This window comes from Lontra canadensis, unplaced genomic scaffold, assembly GCF_010015895.1.
Source record: "Lontra canadensis isolate GAN:19392208 unplaced genomic scaffold, GSC_riverotter_1.0 scaffold1, whole genome shotgun sequence".
Taxonomy (NCBI): domain Eukaryota; kingdom Metazoa; phylum Chordata; class Mammalia; order Carnivora; family Mustelidae; genus Lontra; species Lontra canadensis.
The window spans coordinates 10,528,888-10,554,825 of record NW_022630995.1 but is presented as its reverse complement, the minus strand read 5'-3'; the positions used below and the strand labels follow the sequence as shown (position 1 = coordinate 10,554,825).

Below are 25,938 nucleotides of genomic sequence, written 5' to 3'. Positions count from 1 at the left end.
TTATAATTAAACCAACAGAATTATTAATTTTGAGTGTGAAATGCAAGAAAGTCTTTAAAATTTAAAGACAGCATGGAGATGTAGAGGGATATTTTGAGGCTGGATGGATGCCTCAGTTCTCCCTCTGATGCAAGTTTTGAAGAACATGCGCATGAAAGGTTTGTATTGTGGAAGATTTTATGACCGTAGCCTAGGCGTTTTGAATTCAAAGAATGCGTTTGATGACAAAGCCCTTGAAAGTCTTAACTTTTTGACTCCAGCACTGCGGACTCTGAAGTCCTCTCTCACCCGCCTCTTGAGTGTGAGGGGCTGTGGTACAATCTTTAGCTTTACTTTGTTGCATGAGAAATCAGTTTGGAACCAAAGCTTCTGAGAAAGAGATGCTTCCCTGTTTTTGAGGACAAGTTAAATCACGAACCGCTTTATTGAGAGCCAGTTGGAGGTAGCATACTGCTGGCAATTCCAGACCATTTAAAAACAAAAGTTACGGCTATTAATTTTTGAAGCTACAAAAGCATGAATCAACATTATAGCAGTGTCAGTACCTCAGTAGGGACTGGTTTCGCCTGAACTATGGCAGCAAAATAAATGTTTGCAGATTGTTTTGACAGAATGTCATCTCCTGGGCTTTGATTTATTCTCCGGCAACCTTACTTTTAAACATTTATTAATTATTTTTATTAACATATAATGCATTATTTGCCCCAGGGGTACAGGTGAATCGTCAGGCTTACACACTTCACAGCACTCACCATAGCACATGCCCTCTCCAATGTCCATAGCAACCCTCAGTTTGTTTTGTGAGATTTTTTTTTTTTAAGATTTTGTTTATTCATTTGACAGACAGAGATCACAAGCAGGCAGAGAGGCAGGCAGAGAGAGAGGAAGGGAAGCAGGCTCCCTACTGAACAGAGAGCCCGACGTGGGGCTCGATCCCAGGACCCTGAGATCATGACCTGAGCCAACGGCAGAGGCTTTAACCCACTGAGCCACCCAGACACACCTGTTTTGTGAGATTAAGAGTCTCTTATGGTTTGTCTCCCTCCTGATCCAATCTTGTTTCATTATTTCCCTCCCTACCTCCAACCACCCCCCAGCCTGCTTCTCAAATTCCTCGTATCAGGGAGATCATATAATCATTGTCTTTCTCTGATTGACTTATTTGGCTCAGCATAATACCCTCTAGTTCCATCCACATCGTTGCAAATGGCAAGATTTCATTTCTTTTGATCAGCAGCCTTACTTTTGAAACAGAGTGGCTGCACTTGAAGTAGAGAAGAAAATACTCCCCCTGAACCTTTCTGGGTCTTAGCAGATAACTCTGTTTGCAAGCATTTGTAATGTAGAGCTGCAAGTATTTTCAGTAGGAACTAAATATGTTGCTAAGAGATGTGTCTGTAAACATCTATTTGACATATTTCACCATGGCAGAGATTAGGGAAATGGGCCCACAAAGCAGAGTGGTCAGCTGGTCACCAGTGGTACAGCCTTTTTAAAACACAGGTCTCATGTGTTTTAAAGCTCTCTAAACAAGGCTGTAAAGTGGAAAGGTATTTTCTCAGCTAATGTACTGAATTATTCTAAGCACTTACTGACCCTTGACAGATAGTCTTGAAAATTGTAATGTTCCTTAGCTAATTTTTATGGGACACTTTTTTTTTAAACTTCTAAGATTTTTGAATGTGTGTATGTACTGTTAGTTGATTTTATTCTTATTTTTCAGTATACACCCATCATGGAAGCTTAAACCCATGCAAACCCTAGGGGAGTTTTATTCCTGGAATGAATGTTTTCTAAGGAAATATATTTTTAGGGTAAATACCCAGTAGTGTGATTGTTGGGATGTAGGGTAGCTCTATTTTCAACTTTTTGAGGAATCTCCATACTGTTTTCCAGAGTGGCTGCCCCAGCTTGCATTCCCACCAACAGTGTAGGAGGGTTTCCCTTTCTCCGCATCCTCGCCAACATCTGTCGTAAGATACAAACGTAGTGATCCGAAGGGGCATGTGCACCCCAGTATTTATAGCAGCAATGTCCACAAGAGCCTAACTATGGAAGGAGCCTAGATGTCCATCAACAGATGAATGGATAAAGAAGATGTGGTATATATACAATGGAATACTATGCAGCCATCAAAAGAAATGAAATCTTGCCATTTGTGACGATGTGGATGGAACTAGAGAGTATTATGCTAAGCAAAATAAGTCAGTCAGAGAAGGACAATTATCATATGATCTCTTTGATATGAGGAATTTGAGAGGTAGGGTGGGGGGTGGTGGGGGGTAGGGAGGGGAATATGAAACAAGATGAAACTGGGGAAGGAGACAAACCATGAGAGACTCTTAATCTCAGGAAAAAACTGAGGGCTGCTGGGGGTGAGAGGGGGAGGGATAGAGTGGCTGGGTGATGGACACTGGGGAGGGTATGTGATATGGTGAGTGCTGTGAATTGTGGAAGACTGATGGTTGACAGACCTGTACTCCTGAAGCAAATAATACATTATATGCTAATAAAAAAAAAAAAAATATATATATATATATATATGAGCATTTATTTATTTATTTATTTACTTATTTATTTGACAGAGAAATAGAGAGAGTACAGAAGTAGGCAGAATGGCAGACAGAAGGAGAGGGAGAGGCAGGCTCCCTGGTGAACAAGGAGCCCGATGTGGGACTTGACCCCAGGACTTGGAGATCATGACCTGAGCCAAAGGCAGCCGCTTAAATGACTGAGCCACCCAGGTGCCTAAAAAAATATGTTTTCAAAGTTGTTTGATGAGCTTGAAGAAAATAATTTCCAAAACCTCTTCATCCATTTTACACAAAACTCTGCTTGTGTCTGTATGCATGTCCTCCTACTCAAAAAGATCTGTAACCTCCAAAGTTAAAACTGACAAATTTATAGGGTAAGTTGTTGGAGCTCTGGGACAGATTTAGACAGCTCTTAGAGCCATTTATAATCAGAGCAAAATAAATTAAAAGGAATAGAATGTGTGAGTTGTTGAAAAGTAAAGGAATAATAGCTCAATCCCAAGTTCAGTGTAGGAAAATTTTTAACACTCATTGGAAGACATTTGGTAATATATAGTGCTTGATAACTTTACAGAAAAAAAAATATACATTGTTATCAAGATTTTAATATCTCTCGCTTCCAAAGAGTTCAACTCAACCGCCAGATACATTTTTGAGATATGGAGTATGGGTTCTTGAAGGGAGCCTTGTGTTCTGCAATAGGGTAGAGATAGAAACAGAGGGGGAAGCATGCTGTAGTAAAAAGAGTATGGACTTAAGGGTCAGCCAAATCCACAACAGCATTCTAAGTCTAGACCCTCCCCCACACCGTTACTAGATCTGTGACTTCAGTAATATATGTAACCTCCTGGAACATGATTCATTTGAATATAGACATAATAATACTCAAGTTATAGGAGTGTATGGAGGTATTTCTTGAAAGATAATAGATATTCCTGGTAGGTGCTATGTACTGATGGATGTCATTATTAACTAATATTTCCAATCAAGTGCCCAAACTAATGCAGATAATACAGTTTAAACTGCTTGGCCACAGAAAAAAGAAAGGAAGCTGAAGAGTCCTTAATAAACCCCAGGTCAGTAACTGTCATTTGAAAGGAGCTTGCAAGTGGTGCTCAGTTGACGGAAGAAGAGTGGAAACTTGTGGCAGTGCAGGATAGAAGTGGAAATTTTGGAAGAAAAGACTGCAGTAATTGTGTAACCCAGTTTACTTATATGTAATTATTTCCCAAATAAGATTGTAAGTCAACTGATTGTTCTCAGTCTTTGATCATTGGAAATAGGACTAGATTCAAGATAGGAAAGAAACTCACTTCTGAAGTGAGCTTGATTTCAGCGTGTGGAAGGATTCATTTTTTTTTTTTTTTTTGACTCAAGTAGGAACATTCCAATTTCAGAGGCAAATTAACCAATGGTCATTCATGGTGGGACATACCAAACAAACATTTCAGAAATGTTTTAATTGTAGTTGATGTTTCTGAAGTGAATCCTTGGAAATAACCATCTAAATGCCTTGGATGAACCACTCTGTAGGAGAAAATTTAGTATCGATCGATTTAATGTCCCAATAATGAAAATTTTAATGTTCAGGCACATTTTATATTAGTGACCAGGAAAAAAATAATTAGGAATTGACTTTCAGAATCCATTTTAGGGGATTCATTTAGCTGAGATCACATGTAACTACTTGCTGGCATTTTTGGGTGTGTTTTAAGATAGGATTAGATGAATACAACATTATAAGAACTGGGTATTGGTCAAGTTTTTGTGTTTTTTTTTGAATACACAAGACAGAGTTCAGAGTTTATTTAATAACCATAATTTATTTTTATGTAAACCAACAATGGAATATGTAAAAATATTTGGGCTCTTGTTTTGAAAAATTTAGACTTTTTTTAGATACCCGGTTAAGGACTGATTTACATGTTTTCTTTTAACTTGAATTTTGTTCTACTGTAATAGAGAATCATACTTCCTAAAATCTGTCTTGGGCCAGAATAGAGACTGGGTGAGTGTATCTTAGGGTCTGACAGTCTTCACATGTGCGCATTTTGCATGCAGCTCAGAGATAACCAATGTTGGTAAATAGTTATTGGGTATCTCTTGGGTTGCTGACTGTGTATTTGTTTTGGAGACAGACACTACTTAAAGAGAAAGTAGATGGTTATCAGCAGGACTGTACATAAAATTCTCACATTCATTGCAGTTAGTCACCCTTGTACCTAGGTTAGTTCTTTTCACTACACATTCTTTTTATCTGTGAACCATCACGCATGCCTTTCCCTTTCTGTCTTTGGAAATCCCCATCCTTATTCATATGCTTTTGCTTCTTTCAGTGAAGTCTCAGCTTTTGAATCATCTCAAGAACTTAGTGCTGACTTAGGTCTCTGGCGTTGGTTATGTGCCTTCTTTACCAACTTTAGGTCCCTGTCAATGAAGTTTATTTCTGTTGCCATGGTTGGTGGTAGATTCATTGAAAAAGGAAGAGTAAATATCCTCCTCATTTTTGCAACTCCTTTATGTATCTGCTGTCTAAATACTCCTAGTGAGTGCTTACTACATATCTGTGCCTAAATAATAGGGGAAATACAGGGTGAGAGTATTGCCAAGGATTGTTTTGTTCCTCCCTCCAAAACTGCCACATACAGCTTTTTCAATCTTGTTGGTACTCTTTCTCAAAGGAAAGATGAGATCAGAAGTGACAGAATGGATAGTACATTAGTAGGTCATTTAATATATTAGCTCCATCTCATATTTCTGAATAGATTTGCATAAGCAGAGGAGCAAAATTCAATTCCACCATCCATGGATGTGCCTTGTAATCTCTTCATTCTTCCGGTTGTTATTACACATCAACCCGATGAGGAAGCTGAGTCAGAGGGTAAAGGGGGATTTGCTCAGATGGAACTGGAGCTGAGCACGGGATCTGGGTCTTACGATTCTGAATCCACGACTGCAGCCAGGATTACTGTTTATTTAGGGTCATGTTGTCTGGAGAGGTGAATTCCCTGTGCTATCGCTGGACATGAGAGCATGTATGGAACCTCATCTGAATCATGAAGCTCCTTAAGCTAAAGATCCATTTCCCTGCAGCTGTGAGAACCGACTGTGAAGACAATTCACTGATCACTTGAGGGAATATGCCAACCTATCAGCAAAGGTTTGCAGGGTCTTTAGTATCTTATGTGAGTCCTTCCTAAAACGTATCAAGAACACTTCCCCACTCTGCCCCCAAACAACACTACCTCTTTAGTTCATTTTCACATTATTAGACAACTTCAGTATTTATATTTAATATTTGCCTTGACCTTTAGGCCTTACTGACTTGGTAGGTTGACCGCGATTCTTCTTCTGGTCCCTTGAGGATTGCTATGTATAATTGCTGGCTTTGGCACGTGTACTTTGACTTTTCTTGCTTTTCAGGCCCAGAGCACCTTCTCTTGACCTAGTAGGTGTTCCCTGTCTCATTCTTTATATCCCTCTGTATCTGAATCCCAGTGATCCCAGTTTGCTAGTGGCTTTTTCCCACATAAGGAAGGCAGCAGAGGGATTTGCACAGTTTTCAGGTGAATATCTAATCTCTGCTTTAGAAGGATACTAAAGCATTTAATGAGCATAATTCTAGGTAAGACAGATTTGAGCTTATGTAGTTCTTGAAAAGTGTGATAAATTGACAAATGTTATTTCTAAACCAGTGTAAATTAATTTGTGATTGATCTACAGAAGGAGTGGTCTGGGAAGGCAAAGAAACTTTAAGTTTGATGATTGATACGTCATTAATTGGAAATTCTGCATCCAGTTAAGGAATAACCATGCCTTACACATCACCACAAGCTGTAGAAGTGACTAATTCTCTGCCTGTCCTTTATGGACAGGAAGCCGTTAATAATGAATTGCTTTTGAAGTGGCACTCATTTACTTCCCCTGATAACTGAGGTTATCTCCAGATGACTCAGAGTGTTATGTATAGGTTCTTTATGTAAGGGATTAAGAAATGTTGGATGGGAAAATTATACTGAAAACATACTGTGTTGAAAGGGCAATTCCTTTACTCTTACTTGTATTATTCTGTGAAGGACAGAGATAGCTGAGGTTGTTCCTCGCACACCTTCACAGGAGACCGGAGTCCCCATCCAGCCCACATCCACACTCTGATCTGTGTTTGTCATCAGCTTTGTGTACTATAGCAATGTGGATAGCTTGAAAGGAAGTTTATTGATATGACAAATGGTGCTCCTCTGTTCTAAAATAGTTCTAAAAACTAAGCGGATTCCATTTTGTTACTTGTTGAAAATGGATTTAACAAATCCCTATTGATATTTTGGGTGAGTGTTTAATGAAATAGCATGAAAATTTAGGTGTTTATATTAATTAGGCTTTTGTCATTTATATGCTATTATTGAAGAGGTTGAACTCAGGTTTTACAAGTGGCCTTTTAGATTCTGCTGTGATTTTGAGAACATTGTTGGCCAGTGGACATGTGTTGCTTGTTGTCTTCCCTGCTATACTCTTTTGGGAAGGTAAGACAGGGTAAATGAAGAATTATGTTCTCTGAAAACACTGAAACTAGAAATGTCGAGTGGATAGTGTTGGAGGACCTGTTAAATAATTTTTTCTTCACTGAGGTTGTAATTAAGAGAGGTTGGGGCCCAGTGCCACCCTACTAATTTTGGATCCTCAACTCAGAGAAGACTTAAATAAGGCAGAAAAGCTTATTGTAGAATCTTACTGGCATTTCTGTATTATGTTCAGAGTTTTATAAAAATCTTCTGAACATTGATGTATCTATGGGGAATGAGACCATTTTTTCTTTAGAAAGAACTAACATATGTGTGATGTTTCCTTGATTCCTGCATTGCCCTCCTCCCCTTTTAAAATGGGATTTTATATATTATATATATATAATATATATAAATATATATTAAGCATATATAATAAATATATATTAGGTATATTAAGTATTAAGCATATTAAATATATAGGTATTAAATATATATATTAAGATTTTATTTATTTATTTAACAGAGAGAGAGAGCACACACAAGCAGGGGGAGTGGCAGGCAGAGGGAGTGGGAGAAGCAGGCTCCCCACTAAGCAGGGAGCCCGATATGCGACTACATACCAAGACCCTGGGATCATGACCTGAGCCAAAGGCAGATGCTTAACTGAATTTGCCACCCAGGTGCCCTCAAATGGGATTATATTTTGAGTCACATTTTCTCATTATTGCTATCCAGGAAAGATGGATAGAATTTTTTTGGCAATGTGGGGATGAAGTCAGACATTCTAAAGATTTTTTAAGGCTTGGTGCCTTTATATTCTTATGCATTTTGAAATCCTCTGTGGGAGGGACGATGTCTTCTTTGCTTCTGGAGTCATCTAATGGCAGCATTAGTATGGTGGTTGTGACACTAATTTTGGAACAATAAATTTAGCTATTTTGTATAGAAAGTAGTTGCACTTGAGCAAGTCTGTAGAATTTATTTTGGGAATCTTGAAGATTTCCTAATGTTGATGAAAATTAGGTCTGACTTTAAAAACCTCAGGGTATAAATTGTGCTGATAATTGTTCTGAGTTGAACCTGGGGAAACTGCTGATGTGTTCACTCTTAAGCAGAGTGATTCATCATATAAACCTTATCATGGACAGCTCTGGCAGAGCAAAGAGAAGTGAAGTAGGGAGTAAAGAAATTAAAGGAAAATGGAGATGAGAGCTGTGACCTGCATTAGGAATGTTGAGGTCTTTTAGGAAGAGGTTGCTTGGTCGTCATATTCTTTGCCATCTTAATTAATGAGTGAGTTCCTATATACAGAAAGCATCCTACCTTTCCATCTTACCTTCCTACCTACATGAAATCCCTCCCCACTGTCCACATTCTTCTGCACTCATGGGATTATCTTTAGATATGTGTGGCTGCTCAGTCTGTTAGCTTTAGATCCATGGCCAGTCCTGTTACATGGCTCAGAATTGGCTGTTAAGAGTCCCTAGTCAGCAGTGAAGGCATTGCTGGAGGGCTTTGTTTTGGACATATGTGAAGAAAGATAATCGAGATTCTGCAGTTTCAAGTATTGTAGGGAAGTATTCGACACTAATTTGACATGCCTGTCCTCAAGTTAGCAAGTAAAGATACCTTAATTGGTTTGTTTTTCTTATAATAATGACATTAATGTTAATTTTAGAAAATTTGTCGATTACCCATAAGCAAAATGAGGAAAGTAAGAATCATCCATAATTCCATCATTTAGGGATAATAATTGTTAACATTTGGTATATCCTTCTGGTGGTTTTTATCTGTATATACTGTGTAAATCAGTAAGCCTTTGGGTTGAGAATGCTAGAAAGCCAAATATAACTGGATTAAATAGGCAAGAATTTATCAAGAATTTATTGGTTGACTGAAGGAAAGTCTGGGTATAGCCAGCTCTTTGGGGAAAGTGATTTGATCTGAACAAAAGATTAGAAAAAATGCTAAACGCAAGAACCAGAAGTTAATTCTTATTCAGATACATAAGGCATTAGGTACCTTTTAAGTTTAATGCTCTGGTAGTTAAACATGAGTAGATGGACATGGTCATAGGAATTCCTCTCCTTTACTTGAATCCTTACGATATCTGGTGGGTGTGAAAAGACATAATTTAGGACTTAAACAGGATTGAACAATACTTTGAACTCTGTACTGACTTACCAAATCCATGTGGTCTGTCATGGTATTTCATTCAGATTTCTTGGTCACCTGCTTGCTTTTTTTAAAAACAAAACAAAGCAAAACAAAACAAAAAAAAAAACCCTCTGTGTTGATTTGGCCCCTCAGGGGTTGAGTCCTTGAGAACTTTGGGAGCTGAATTTCTTGGCAGGGTATTGACATTGCCACACTGTGCCCTGGTGACTGTGTCTATAATGTGGTACCCTCCTAGGTGCTTTTGTGGACAGAGGTCATCAACAGTGGGGCTGGAGTCACAAGGATGAATATGTGTGAAATATCCCTTGGAGACCCAACAAACTCTTAGCAGTTGGACTTATTGCTGGACATGTAGTCTTTTGTTACATAGCTGGGGAAGAGTCAGGGAAATTGGTTATCTGTTTCTCTGAGCCCACCTTCCCTGCAAAGACTCAGGAATACCATGCAAACCTGGGTAAATGGAAGAGGGAGAATGATACTGTGGAAAGTAAAGTCCAGAAAGAAAGTAAAAACGTTGAGTTTCACCATTAGTTCGTTTAGTTATGTATTAATCCGTGATGACTCCCATAACAAAATACCATAGCCTGGGTGGCTTAAACAATAGGAATTTATTTCTCACAATTATGGAGGCTGAGAAGTCCAAGATCAACATGCCAGGTGATTTGGTTCGGTGATGAGTGCCCTGGCTTACAGATGGAAGCCTTCTCGTTGTGGTCTTCATGTGTTGGAGAGAAAGAGGGAACAAGGTTTCTGGTGTTTCTTCTCATAGGGACACTAATGCCATGATGAGGGCCCTACCCTCATGACCTCATCTAAACCTAATTACCTCCCAAAGCCCCATCTCCAGGTTCTATCACAGTGCGGGTTCGGATTTCAGTACGTAAATTTGGGGGGACACAATTCAGTCCATAACTGACAAAACAGTGGTTTTAGGTCACTACTGAGGATGCTAAAACCCAAAATGACTGATTGGAATTTTACGTCTTTCTAGTAGAGATACTTGAAATATTGAAATAATATTGATAATATAATTAATATAATTAGAATAATTAATAAAAGACTTGGCAGATGAAAAAGTCTGGAATTTCATAGATAAAATAAATTTATTTGACTGCTAATACCATCACTGAGATGACTTCTTTGGAAATGGCTTAGAACCATTTAAAAGAACACATATTAACACTGACAGGGAGCTTGTTTTAATTTTTTCAACTCACTATGTTGGCAGAAATTATAAAGGAACAAGACAAAATAAGTTGGGGAATGTAAGGGCTATCACCTTTTTGTTCTAAAGAATTTTGAATACCTTATAGATATGACTCAGATCCTGATAATATTATTGTAATGTAAACTCTAGGTAAATTATTTTTATGATTACTTTGAAGAGGAAAGGCTAAGGACACAGGTATTTTCCAAAAATGTCTCACCAAACTCTGGTTCTTCCCACCTTTTGCTAGCTGAAATTGAAGTAAGTAAGATAGTTTGGTAGTATTCAGAAATCCAGGCTCCTAACACTGTTGACTTTCCATAGCTGAATAATAATGTCATGGCATATTAAGGATAATTGTCATAATTGACAGCTTTTCATGTGTGGGAGCTTATTAATACATGGATACCTAAGTATTTAAAAAATTATCCATCTTAATGAATGCTATTTGGCTGTTTCAATTCCTTAGCTAATTGAACAGGAAAAAGTAACCGTCTAATTTACCTGTCTACAGCTTGCCAGCATGTTAAGTCAATAGTCATTTTCTGGATTTATTGAGGTAAAGGTAGGTTAAGTCATGGAGAAAGTTTAGATGCATTGTATAGCTTACTCCAAGAAAACCTGAATTCTATAAAAACAGGTTGTTTGATGCAGTTAATTTGAAGATGGTAATTTGTGGATGACTAATATGAGTTAGCTCTACTGTAGCCCATTAAAGTAAAATCAGACATGTATATATCAGGACTCCTTTGGTTGCAAGTGACAAAAAAATTGTCTTAGATTACTTTAAGCTAAAAGGGAATTATCATGTATGATTGCAAAGTATCTGACTTCAGGCATGGCTGGATCCAGGTGCTTAAATAATGGCACCTGGAACGTGTCTCTGCCTTTGATGTTTACTTTATTCTCACACACACTCTTCCCTTTGAGTTGCAGGATGCCATCTGCACTCAAAGCTTTTATTACCATCTTATTAGCACCTCAGCATAAATTTATTTCTTGGAAACGCCAACAAAAGGTTGACACTTATATACTCTGATTGGCCTGGATTAGATAAAGTGTCCTTTCAAAAATTAATTGCTGTGGCCAAGATTTGGGATATTCTCATTCTCCAGACCTAGGTCATAGCGAATGATTCATCCTTGTTGGACTTCTAAGCATAAAAATGGCTCTTCTAAGGAAAGTGGAATGCTATTATCAGAAAAAGAGAGTAGGGGTGCTGAATGGGCAAGAGCTACTACAATGCATGTGTGTTTTAAAGATTTTTATGTATGTAACTTTATTTAGTGATTTCTTATTTCTTACAGTTATGAATGCAAAATTGAAGTTTGATGATTTTATATATACATTTAAGTATATTTTTAGAGTACTATAATGGTCTAATAATTAGGTAAATCGTGGAAGTTTTAGCAACTGTGGTGTTGATTTATAGACCCTTAACTCAGAATGGAGAGAAATGAATACTTAAAATATAAATCATCTGGTGATAGCACATTGACACTTAAAGAAATAGCTATTTATTTTTATTTTTTAAAAAGATTTTATTTGAGACAAGTGGAGAGGGGCAGAGGAGGAGGGAGAGAGAGAATTTCAAGCAGACTCCCTGCTGAGAACAGAGCCCGATGTGGAGCTCGATACCACAACTCTGAGATCATGACCTGAACTGAAATGAAGAGTTGGACAATTAACTGACTGAGCCACCAAGGGGTCCCAGTTATTTATTTATTTATTTATTTACTTACTTACTTACTTACTTACTTACTTTGGTTTGAGAGCTGAGACTTATCAGATGGTGAATTTTGCCAAGGAGAAAAATACAAAATCTGTACGTCTTCATTTAACCCACAGAGGGGAATTTGCATGTAAACTTGTCCTGCTCAGTATGAGTTGTTCATAATGGTCATTATTTCTATTAAAAAAATTTTTTTTTGGTAGCCTGTAGGGTGGCCCACAGTGGGATGTTTTCCAGACCAAAAACAAAAAGGCACATTCACAAGTTGCCTGTTGGTGGATAGTGAACCAAATGTTCAGTTAACTTACTTTAGGACTATTTCAGGTGCCATTATGATTTCTACCTCTCCTGAAATCTACTACACATGCTGTACATGTACAGTACAAATGCTGTACATTTGCTGATTTCTTCCTCTCCTGAGATCCAGTACATTTACTGTTCATATGGCTTTTTTTTTTTCTTAAAGTGAGATCATCTTTTAGAGAGTGGTGGCTACAAAAATGGGCTTGGAAATAACACGAGTAGGTTTGAGGTTTGAGGTCATATCATTTACTGGTTGTGTGATCTTGGGGAAGTCCCTTAATCTCTTAAATACTCAGTTTCTCTGTCTGTAATATGAGTAGTACAAGAGATTGATAATAATAGATATTTCATATTTTTGTGTGAAACAAATGATATAATAAGTGAAGAGCCCTTAACAGAGTGCCTGGTACAGTGTAAGCATTCAAAAATGTTAGTAATTGCACACTATGTTTTTATTGATAGAATTTTTCTCATTGTCCCTTGAGAACAAGGACCTTATCTTAAAAATATTTTGTGTACTTTCAACAAATAACATAGTGTCTCATACACTAAAAACTAATAAATATTAATTAAGTAATCAAAATGAGAACATAGAACTATACTTCAGGCATTGCTAAGCCTCTGGGAAGGAGAGGAAAGAAGCAAAGAAAGATTTTTTGTGAGAAACTGAGGCAGAATATATATTATGTATTCTTCCATTCATTTCCTTATTCATTCATCCATTCTTTTTTTGTCTAACCTCACTGTGCACAAGGTAGGCACCAAGAGTAGTTGAGGTAAGTGAAGAACCAGATAGGTTGGCTTAGTAATGGTACAAAGACAAAGTACAGCAGTGGATAACCCACAAAACAGTGGATATTAAATGTCTTAATAGGAGTGCAGATTAAATGTTGTGGTCCCTCAGGGTAGGAAGAGATTGCATCTACCAGAGGAAAATAGCTTACTGGAAGTGTTCATTCTTTTCTTTGTGGCTTACTCAATAGGAAATGGTGACTGTATTCTGGTCACTGTGCAGCTAATGTAAAGATGGATTAAGGGGAAGGATGAAACAAGGACAGTTTCCAAAACTTAAGATATTTTCCATTTCAGAGTTCTTAATGTAAGCTTCCTTTTGCACATGGTTATGTTTTTGTGTACTTGACAATGTCCAAGGTTTATTCTTCTGTATATATTTCATTAATTTAATAGTTCAGGTGATGATTAAGTGCATAGTACTGTGTTGGTCTTTAAGGAAATTACATAGATAGATTCTGTCCTCCAGGAGCTTGGTGGTTAGTTGGAGAGAGGTCACATCACCATAGGTTAGGTAATAATGACCAGGCTATATATTTGTTGGTGCTTAAATGATAATTCAGACAAAATGTTATAGTTTGAATAAAGAAGAGAGTCATATTTCTGTGAATGGTTAATATGGGTTATTGGAAAAGATTTTTTACCTGGGCCTTGGAAACCGAGTCAGATTTAGAGAGGAGAGAAAAGACTATAGCAGAGAGGAAAGACGAAAAAAGATCTGGAAATGAGCAAGCGTATTATCTAGTTTTTCCCTTTCCCTTCCCTTCCCTTCCCTTCCCTTCCCTTCTGTTTCCTTGTTTCTTTATTGATTGACATTTGGGTTGCTTCCAAGATTAAAAATAATGGTGCCACATGGCACCTGGTGGCTCAGGTGCCTCTGCCTTTGGCTCAGGTCATGATCCCAGGGTCCTGGGATCGAGCCCCGCATTGGGCTCTCTGCTCAGTGGGGAGCCTACTTCCCCCTCTCTCTCTCTGCCTGCCTCTCTGCCTACTTGTGCTCTCTGTCAGGTAAATAAATAAAATCTTTAAAAAAAATAATGGTGCCACAGATACTCTTGGGTCCATCTCTTTGTTCAGGATTAATTTCTAGAAGTGGACGTTCTGGATCCAAACCCAGACTATTTTGATTTTTAATGAATATTGCTAACTTACACTTTAAAAAGTTTGTATCAACTAATAAGGCCAAAAATTCTATTTCTTTGGATAACTAATAACTCAAATCTTTGCTAACATGATGGGTAAAACATATTTTAACTTTAATTTTTAAGTTTGTGAAGTTTACTTTCTAACTTAGTAATTTTGGTTTCTGGCATTATCCATTTTCAGTTCATTACCTCTTTGAATTTTTTATTTTAACCATATGCTTATTATTAGATTACTCTTTTTCATAAAGAGCAGTCTATTTCTTTTTTATCATTGCACCATCCCATGGAATCTCACCAAAGATCAGAGACAGAGTTTTTAGAGTCTCAGACCTTCTCTCTTAATCTTCAAAAAGTTAGTCTCCTGCCTGCTTCTTTACTATCTATATGGAATGTACTAGAGTTCTCATCTTACTGATATCCTGAGTGGACAAAACTTTTTTTTTTTTTTTTCAGAAGATATGCATAGAGTAATTCATAGTCTCCACTTTGATCTAATTTTCTTTTAACGTTTAAGTTCTAGCTCTTCTGTGTATAATTTATTTCTGACCTTTGGACAAACCTGTCTAGCTCCTATCTGTATAAGCCCTGATTTCAACTCATGATATCAGGGATTCTCCCACTTTGGTGTTTTGGTAGGTATGTAGGTGATAGGTAGATAAGCAGGTGATTTTCCTTGATTAGTATTCAGACAGTGATAGCAAGAAATGTTTCACAAATGATATCTGGTATAATCTAGTCAAGATTAAGCTTAATTAGAGTCTAGTTAAGATTAAGATTAATTAATAAACACATTGTTTAGAAATAGTTATGCTTTGATCTAAAGTCAACAAAAGTCTTTTTTTTCTAACATTAAAATATATAATTGGAGGGCAGGGGGAACCAACTTAAAGTAAATCAGAAAACACCTTCACATTAATCATTCTTTTTATATACTTCAAATTTCCACTTAATACCTTTTTTCCTCTTGGACACCAGAAAGAACACTTGGGTATTCTGGAAGAAGCTTATATTTCCCCAAATCAGTTTCTGAAAAAAATGTGTTATTTTCAAATTCCTGCATGATCCTTGTCACAAATAGTTTAAGATGGCCTGATTTGTTCATGGCTTCCTTATAAGCAGAACTGCCTCCCACTATCCAAACCATGTCCACTTTCTTTGTTAATTCTGGTTGTTAAATAAGTGTTAAGGCATCACCCAGACTTTTGGCTAGAAAATGAGCACCTTGTGGAGGTTCCTTGAGTTCTCTTCTGAGAACTAATTTAACTCTGTCCTTTAAAAGTCCGTTCTTCTAGGGAAGAGAGAGAGTCATGTCTTCCTACCCATAATCACAAAATTCTATTTACCTTCTGGTCATTCTTGGGAAATACCTGAATTCTTTCCTGGATGGGGGTCTGTTCCTGCCTATGCCCGTGTTCTAGGGCAGAGCTTAGCAGATGAACTGTGACGACAGCAGTGAACACCTTTGAGCTTGCTTGTGACGCTGGGGTTCCTGGCTGAGCTTGGTGCAAAATCAAGCAGGTATGTTCTTTGGTCACCAGACATTTCTGGGTTTCTGTGGGAGACAGTTTGGATGCATAGATTAGGGGTCAAAGTGACATGACAGGCACCCTGAGAGTTGACTCTCTACCCAGGTAGGTGTCATTGGAGAGGGGTCCTCTCACACACCATCTCTGATTGGTGGATAGTGGCTACTCTGAGGTCAAGTTCGGTCTCAGCAGGAATGCGTGTGATGTAAGCTATGGCTGCTGGTCGTGGGGAGTGGGTATGGCAGCATTCTTGCCACATATTTGCCTTCCTTCTTGTCAGCACTGGGAATTTGGGAGCACTGGGTCTCCCCAGCCATTGCACACTATGACATTGTCACCCTGCAGGTGGACGCTGGTCAGAGATAACCACACTTAGTAGGGCCCTCTGGGAATTTCTATAGCTACTCGGGAGGGGGGAACCCAAAGCCCCCTGAAAACCCCCAAAACACATTCTAACCAGAGGGCAGAATAAAAAAAGAAAAAAAATCAAGACAGATTAGAGGCATTAACTTGGCTTTGATCTATAGGCCTTCTGTTCTGACAAAGGTGATTGGATTAATTTGACAGTTTTTCTTTCTCTCCCTCATTTCCTGCCTCCCTGTTACCCTTTCTCATTTTTCTCAAGGTTCTCTGTTATGATGAAACTAGGTGAGTTATTACTTACAATCATAATCTATTCATCTGCAATGTAAGTTGATTTTCTGATGTTTTTTCCCCCAGGTATTAAAGTGAGACTAAAGAGGTTTCATTATTTCCCCCTGTTTTTTTATTGGCTGTTTCCCAGAAAGATACACCTTTATGTTCTCATTACTAAAGCTGCTGAATTCACTGAAGTAACATATGCAGAACTTTTGGCTTTTTCTTTCCTACCTTATGTATTTTCAACATACAGCGGCTCCGAGGGCCAATATCTGTGAGCACTTTCTTTCTTAAAGGCTAGGCAGGTTTTGCTAGTAAGGGCTGGCAGTTTTTAAACTAAGTTAAACCTTATATTTTAGATATGATAATTGATCATCATCACCCTATTTTTCAGGTGAGGAACTTGAGGCACAGAGAGGTTAATTAACTTGTCTCAGATCACAGCGCATATAAGTAGCAGAATTTGAATTCAAACCAAAGTAGTTTGGTTCCAGAGTTCTATATGCTTAATTTCAATGCAGTGCTGTGTCTTCAATTTAGCTCATTTCCTTTTGATCCAAATTTACAGGGGGAAAAAAAAAAAGAATTCCTGATATCCTTCATTAGGGAGACTCCCACTTTGCATGTATTTGTGTTAAGAATCATGTTAGAAATTGGGAAGGGTATTTGCTGGTTACAGAGGCTGCCCCTCCCACAGGTCTATATTTACAGTACAGTTGTTGTGGCCTCTTACTTCTAATTCCCAGGGAAGCTTAGAGGAGCAACTGAGGAAAGAAACTTGCTAGAGTTATCAAGCTAGTTTACGGCACTTTCCCTTTCTTGATTGGAAAGGCGTTGCAAGTGTTCATACACAAAAGTTCTGGAACTTAGGTTTTTTCCTCCCAGAGATATTAAGAAGTTTCAGTCATTTTTCCCCTAATTACAGAAATTAAACATACTGTATCCTATATTAATAGATATTGCTATCTTATTTGAATGTCCTGTGAACACAGAACAGTTTGCAGATATTTTTGTTGGTCTATTTACTAATTTGTTCATTCAGCCAATTAATTCTTCACTAACCAAATGACTGGTTAATGTTTGTTGCCCTTTCTGGCATGTATACTTGATAAGAACAAGGATCTTGGTGTCAAGTTTTTTGCTCTATCTTCAGAACCTGAAACAAAGCCCATTTAGTAAATATTGTATGGATGAACTGTGAATACTGCAGAACTGGTCAAAAAGTGAAAGAAAGAACATAGAGCCCTAGAAATAAACTGTATAACAGTTAAAAGGTGTACATACAGGCCGTCTTTGCTTTGCATGGTAGGGCAAAGCCGTAAATGTGACTATTCAAACTGAAATTATACATAACAATCCTAATAATCAGTGGGAGAAGAGAAAATATTTTCCTTTGACCTTTAAAAAATTTTTTGCCAAATCATTAAAATCTCTCTCGCTATTAGTGATAAAGGTATGGAGAAATGAAAAATGAAAAAAAATAGTAAAACTAATATTTAGTACACCCTAATGTAAAAGGTCAGAAATATTGAGATTAAAGTGTTTTATTTCTGTGTAAAGTCTTGTCAGGAGTGGTTTGAATAATGCTTGCCTTCTTCCCGTTGTGCAGCTTTTGAATTGGAGCAAGCATCTTTTCTATGCCCTGATGAATTGCGTAATCCTCTCTAAGTTTGGATCAGCTTCTAGCATTTTCTCCTTTGTGCTTTCCATGTCAAGAAATGTCTCTGAGAGTTTATTTAATGTGAAATGCTTTTTTTCCCCCTCCTCCTTCACCTACTTTTCTTCCTCTTCTTCCTCCCCTTCTTCTCTGTCGTCGTGGTCGTCTTCTTTCTTGGGTAACAAATGCGCAGTGGCCGGTCACGGACAGACTTTGGAAGAACCATTATGATCAGTCACTGATTGTGAAGCGTGTCTGCTATTTACATTGTAATTAACGTCAGAAGAGGTAGCAGTGAAGTTTGCACTTTATGCAGTTACCCACAGTTCATATACTATGCCCACTGAAATTTAAACTATTACTGGGGGACTCTTGTTCTTTAACTCAATGACAGTAACGGAAATTCACACACCTTGGAACCCCGCATGGTGAGGGTTTCCCACAATTCCAGACTTAATTTTATGGATATACGTGTGTTTTTTCTTTACTAAGGTGGGATTACTTTATTCAAACGATTTTGCAACTTTATTTTTCCTTTGGCATTGTATATACGTCAGAAATGATAATCTCGGGGGTATAGCTCAGTGGTAGAGCATTTGACTGCAGAAATGATCATCTCAACTTCATGTTTTATAACTACAAAAATGATCATCTCAACTTCATGTTTTATAACTACATGCTGATTTAATGAATAGTTGTGGTATTCTATATTTAACCAGTCCTCCTTTTCAGATATTTAGTCGTCTTCTGTTTTTCTCAGTGATAAGCAGTGTTGCAGTAGTCACCTCCATCTTTGAAGTAACAGCTATTATTTCTTTGAAATGAATGTCTTTCTAGTGGTAGGAGTACTGGCTCACAGGATATATACACTTTTAAAACATTTCCATATCCTTCTAAATTTCCCTTCAGAGAGAGGTTCCCATTTAGGCTTCTCTCAGTGATGTAAATTGAGAGGCACTAGCGCATGTGTCCTAAATCTGTGGCAACATTGGGATTATGATTTTTTTTACATATTTTCTATTTTCCTAGGTAAAAGTTGTATTTTATTTTAATAATTAATTTTGATTACTAGTTAGGTTGAATATTTTTCACGTGTTTGTAGTATCTTTTGATCTGTAGAATTTCATATTGTCCTGTATTATAGTAGTTTTCAGATGATAGGAATATTCTTGTTTTTAAAAAATTTTTTTTTAAGATTATTTATTTATTTACTGGACAGAGAGAGAGAGCACGAGAGAGCAGGAACACACGCAGGGGAGTGGGAGAGGGAGAAACAGGCTTCCTCCTGAACAGGGAGCCCGATGCGGGGCTCGATCCCAGGACCCTGGATCGTGACCTGAGCCAAAGGCAGACGCTTAACAACTGAGCTACCCAGGTGCCCCAGGAATATTCTTGTTTTATTAGGTCATTTGAGTACACATATTTTTACAATTTGTGTGTATTTTTGTGTATGAGTGTATACATACATGCATACATACATACATATATACGCACCCATAGACACATAAATCTGTGTACCTGGACTATATTCATGTGTATATACCATTCCCGGTTTTGCCCAGGGATTGTAGAGAGTATCTGTGGCCTTAGTTTTGTAATATGATCATCAGTTTCCAAATGCTTTCCTTTTCTTAAACAACAACAACAACAACAACAACAAAAAAAAAAGAAGAGGAAGGGGAAAATAACCCACAACCTGAGGGAAGTCCTAGTTAATTTTTCATTACATGATTTTCAGGAGATAGGGTCAAAAGGAGCTAGTAGGGCATTCAATTATGTGCTTGAGTGTGTCAGAAAAAATATTTTTCCTCAGGTGTACAATATTTTACTTGGGCTTGTTTTTCAAGGGCATTGAGGTGTGACTAAACATTTTTGGGTACTGCCCTTATGTAAAGAAGAGGCCCCGTCTTGTTAAATATTCCTTCATCAACTTTGCCCTCAGCCAGTTACAGGCAATGAGGATCCTGTGAGGACGTGAGCTTTAGGCATTGGACAGAGGGAAGGCTGGCGGGAGGCGAGGGCCTGGGGGAACTCAGGATTGGGGTGCTCTGTTGCCCCTCCCACTGTGTGGAAAAAGTGGTTGGCTCAGGCTGGTTTCTGTCTAATAATTTGGGATGGGTCCTAAGTGAGGAAGGAGGGAAGGTCATTCGGTTGGACCTCAGCTCCTCTGAGGGCTGAAGGTTCTTTGTCACAAGCCACCCAGACCCGGAGCCCTGTCCCGGACAGTGGTGGCGAGCTGAGATACGGTTTAGGCCTGAAGGAACAGAGAAAGGGCTTTGAGTTTTTTCGTGTGTAGGTTGCAGATAAGGGAGGCTCAGCGAGGAGGATGTCCACAGAGAACGTGCCAGGGAAGTCCCACAGCCTCGGGGACAGAGGACGAGCTCGAAGCTACACTTTCCTCAGGGTGGTGCAGCCAGTGTTTAACCGCAGTATTTTCACTTCTGCAGTCTCTCCTGCCGCCGAACGAATCCGGTTCATCCTGGGCGAGGAGGATGACAGCCCCGCGCCCCCTCAGCTCTTCACGGAACTCGATGAGCTGCTGGCCGTGGACGGGCAGGAGATGGAGTGGAAGGAGACGGCGAGGTGAGGCACGGCTGGCCGAGCGGTCCTAACCCGGGGAAGCGAGCGCGGGGCAGGATGGCTGTCTGTGAGCTCCTTTCCCTCACCGCCACGCTTTGAGGAACTGAGGAGCATCATGCTGGCTGGGGGAAGGAGTACAGGATTCTTTTTCTTCTCTGTTGTGCTGATATGGATGCAGGACACCCTTTGTTTCACTGTTGGAGCAGGGGTAACGCTGACTCACGTTGTTACAGCTTTACCCTTCATGAAGAATTAGAAGTACATCCATTCCTATGCGATCTAGTAGTAAAGTATCTTGAAGAGATAAACGCAGGCACCCAAACGTGATCGCCTAGAAATGTGCGCCTGCAGTCTCCACCTGCCGAGGTGTCTTGTGGAATCACCTCTGATTTGTTACCCATTCCCACTTGGGAGGGAGGTTGCAAAGACAGGGTTTACCCACAAACTTGCCGTTATTTCCAAGGAAAAACCTATCCTCTTTTAAGTGTATGCAAAACCAAGTAGAAGTTTCAGATGAATTTGGGGTTTAGAAACCCGAGTTCAATGTCAGATTCTGGCCCCTGTTTGCTGCAGAGCACTCAGTGTCTCAGGACTCGTGATTTCATCAATAAAAAGTGGATAATAATACCTACTACACATATATGTATGTAATCCAAGGTATGTAATATATATTTATGTATGACTTAGTATTTGTCCAATTATATCAGGTATTTATATACATGCCTATCTATATGTATATTTGTGGAGATATCTTGTAAATTGCTAAGCACTGTGGGAATATCGAAGGTTTCATTCATCTCATGATAACAGAGCTTTTCTTTCTTTCTTCATATGGATTAAGTTATAAACTCCACGCCATTTGGTCTAGTCTTGGTTTTGCTGCTGACTGGCTGCTTCGCTCTGGGCCTCTCATGCCCTCACCCATCTCCCTGAGATGCGTGTTCTCTTCTGCCCCGTGAAGGTGATACTGCCTCGCGTCTCCATAACTTCATGCACAGTTTATAGCTTTAAAGTTCCATCCCTCTGGGGTGCCTGGGTGGCTCAGGGGGTTAAGCCTCTGCCTTCGGCTCAGGTCATGATCTCAGGGTCCTGGGATCGAGCCCCACATCGGGCTCTCTGCTCAGCGGGGAGCCTGCTTCCCCTCCTCTCTCTGCCTGCCTCTCTGCCTACTTGTGATCTCTGTCTGTCAAATAAATAAATAAATCTTTAAAAACAAAAATAAAGTTCCACCCCTCTGTGTGTACTAGTTCAGTTGGTTGTGACTGGAAGTGCTACTTTGATTCATATTTTCTTCTTGAAATTCTGTGCAAGTACCTCTCATAGAGTAGAATTCAAATATAGCTTTCTGCTTTTTCTTTCAGTCCAAGGTGGACTATATTTCATATGACCTCTGGTCTCCGAAAGGTGGAGAAGTGACAGTTCACTGTGTAGGTAATTAAACACTGAGTGAGATGGACTAGAACTTTCATGTAAGCTTCTTACGATGAAGATAATTTTGAATACTTTACCATCCTTAAAGACTTTATTTCCTTGGGATGCCTGGGTGGCTCAGTTGGTTAAGCAGCTGCCTTTGGCTCAGGTCATAATCCCAGCGTCCTGGGATCGAGTCCCACATCAGGCTCCTTGCTCGGCAGGGAGCCTGCTTCTCCCTCTGCCTCTGCCTGCCATTCTGCCTGCCTGTGCTCGCTCTCTCTCCCTCTCTCTCTCTGACAAATAAATAAAATCTTAAAAAAAAAAAAGACTTTATTTCCTTGAGAACACATGTGTCATTTTTGGTGATGTTATTAGTCCTTGAGATACTGAATTGTTGGAGAGAATGTGTGGTGGGAGTACGCCATGTGTTGGCAGTGGGAGAGGGGAGGCTGTCTGGGAGAAACATGCTCACACCAGGCTATACTCTATAACTTCTGTATAGGACTTGCCACAGTTACTACCGCTTCATTCAATGTAAATGCGATATTACTATTTTCATTTTGTCTCCTTCATTACACTAATTCATCTGAAAGCAGGGACCATCATGTCTGTCTTTCATAACTGTGTTCCCAGTGCCCATAATAGGTGCTCAGTAATATTTGTTGAGTGTGATTAGTTGAGAATTGATTGCCTTAGAAACAGCTGCTCTAAATATCATACTTTCTTAGATACTTTCCTTGACCAAAGCTGGAGTTTATGATAATTCTTCTTTTTCTGACTGATGGACAGTTGAATGCAGACCCAAGGTACCTAGTGCACCATGGATAAAGCTCAGAAGAGGACCTGTGTTTGAAGTTTCAAACTAATTAATCAATATGCTGTCTATTACTGTGATATGCTATCAGCTATATATCTACAGGTATATGGTATGCTATCAATAGCAGTTCGTTGTCTTGCTAAGCTTCTTTCCTTATATGTTCAAAAACACATAATTGGATGGCTAATACAATTCTCAAAATAACGTGTCTAAAATTGAGCTTCTTATCTACCTGCCTCAGGTCCTCTCCTCCTGCAGTGTTCCCACCACAATGAACAACTCACCTTCATTCTTCTAGTTGCTCAAGCCAGAAACACTGGGGTTTTCCTTGATTTCTGTCTTTCCCTATACCCCTTACTCAATCCCATTGGTAAACCCTATTTGTTTTACCCTAAAAAATATTCAGATATTCAGAATCTCATCCCATCTCACGTTCAGTACTGCCACAATTCAGGTCCAAGCTGCCAGATTATTGCAAAAGCTTCCTAATTAGTTCATCTCTCTGCATCTGCACGTACGTCCCTCATGAACAATCCACCAGGATCTCTTTGACCTTATCTCCTGCTTTTCTCCCCCTTGTTCACTCACAGGCCGGTCATGCTCCTGTGCCAGGGATATTGCACTTGCTGCTCCCTCTGTCTGAAATGCTCTCCCCCACTCTGCCCCCCAATTATCTGCATGGCTCATTTTCTCACCTTCTTCAGTCTTTTTTCAAATATTACTTTCTCAGTGACTGTCGCATCTAAAGTAAAAAAAGTCCCCCAAAACTCTCTAACCTCTATCTTCCATTGTGTTTTCCTTGGCGCTTATCACCATTTAGCATAGTGCATATCTTGTTATTTTCTCTTCCCAGTAAAATTAAAACTCCATGAGAGCAGGGATTTTTAGTTGTTTTGTTCATTGTTATATCTCTATTGCCTCTAACTACCTGGCACACTGTCCATGGTCGAGAAATTAGCTTCACCTAAATCCTGTTGGAAGGTTGGAAGGTGATTGTGCCTCCAGAAGTGACTCAGAGTTTTACTAATCTCTAGCTCCCTACAACATACCCCATTTCAGGATGTTTTTGCAGTGATGTCTGACTGCCATTTATGATGTCTGGTTTCCAGAGATGATAGGCCCCCCCACCATTAAAAACTCTCAAACCTATCAGACTAATAAAAGTTTAGTACTAAGAAGGGTTTCATTTTTATATGAAAATGTGCTATGACTATTTTTCTGGCTGAGATAAAATTGAGATCTTTGCTTTTCTGTGAAAACCCAAATTTATAGAATTTTATTCCATAGAGAACTAACCCACTAGCCTTCTCTAGCTTAATGTAATATATACTGGGAGCCCACACCCCCACAGAACACAGTACTACCCCTTTTAATGTTCTGTACTTTTTAGGTAGCAGATGATTTGATTTGACCAAAAATATCCTCCATTGATTCCCAGCATTACTGTAGTTTCATTTCTAGTCATGAAGTTCAGGTTAAGCTCTATGTCTCAAAAAATAAATAGAATGGTTTCAATAGTAGGAAAATTATCCTGATTTAAGTCTTGGAAGGCACAGTAGTCATGTAAAACTATGAACAAGGGAAGTCTTTATTTATATGAAGTCTCAAGTTCAGCCAACTCTACCACCCCCTTTTTTCACATCTTTCCCTTGCTTTTCCCTTTCCTACAAATTAGAACTTTGGATTTTTATTGGCTTTTCCAGCATAAAGCACAAATTGAAGACTGTGCAAAGGAGAGAATGATTAGACCTGAGTAGAGTATTTGATCAGTGGAATGCAGAGAATACTCTTTTATTTTTTTTTTTTTTAAAGAGTATTCCTGAGTGTTAGGTTATTTGAATGCTGACATTTAGTAACGTAGCAGTAACTATAAGGGAGTAATTGGTATTAGTGAGGAAGCTTTGTCCTCCTTGTTAAGAATTTCTAGGTGGCAAGGCATTAGCTAATAGGTTTATGACATGAACTGGTGAAAGGATAAGTCATGGTCCAGCTTTGTTGTTGGCCCAAAGCCAAGAAGAAGGGCTACTGCTACACCACCCCCCCCAAGCTCTTTATTTCTTTGAGACAGTGAAGTCTCTGTAAAAATGATTATTGGCTTTCAGTTTTCCTTCAGTGAATAATAGATGAGTAATGTTGGACTTCACTGTTAGAAGAATATATGTTAAAGGTCAGTCCCCCAATGTGGTTTAGTTTTTGTTGCCAAACCTGGGTAAAAAGGAAAATTGTCACAAGTTTCAACACAACAACCGGCCAGCAAAGGAAAAGGGTATTGATGTTTTAGTTCCAGTGGGACAGCACAAATGAACACCCATTTGTGTTTCTGCTTGGCAGAATGACCCAGCCTGCTTCTGGAAAACCTGATTCCAGGGCATGACCGCCAAGCACAGACATGCGTGCTTACCCTGGGAATTCGGAGAGAGATTGCTCTTTTCCCAATCTCCACCGACTTCTCTGTCTTTTCTCTACTGGATTACTTTGGAACATTCCATTTCAGAACAAGTTTATTTCTTCTGTAAGAAAAAGGCTGAAGGAAAAGGAGTCTAATCATCTGTGTAATTATAGGAGTCACATATACTGCTTTGCAGTAAATTTCACAGTTGATCTAGAAATTTGAGAGTTTTTCTTAAAAACATAATTTATCCCAGATACATACTAGCATTGGCTTATCTTATGTAATGAGGCACTTATTAGTTAGCAAGAAATTTATTATTTTAATAGTCTTATATAGTTGGATTATATTCTAGGGCAAAGGTCATATCTATTTTCCACTGTAAAATTGGCTTGTTTTTCAGTTAGAGGTCTTGTCTTTTCTTAATTATATTTAATCATATGATTGGAAAGTTGCAAAATTCAGTGACTCCCAGTGGGCCTTCTATTTCTTCAATAAACGAGTGAAATGCTGTTTGGTTGGCA

At 38.8% G+C, this 25,938-nt stretch overlaps 1 protein-coding gene and 1 pseudogene across 2 annotated transcripts in view; one reads left to right on the top strand and one right to left on the bottom strand.

Annotated features, from left to right (window-relative positions):
- Positions 1-25,938, top strand: part of SLC4A4 (solute carrier family 4 member 4) — a 266,399-nt gene that overhangs the window by 68,719 nt on the left and 171,742 nt on the right. For both annotated transcript variants that reach the window (XM_032843239.1, XM_032843305.1), the window contains exon 3: positions 20,663-20,798. In XM_032843239.1, coding sequence (XP_032699130.1) covers positions 20,663-20,798 — 136 coding nt within the window. The remainder of the gene's footprint in view (positions 1-20,662; positions 20,799-25,938) is intronic.
- LOC116871281 lies at positions 15,306-16,236 on the bottom strand (annotated as a pseudogene).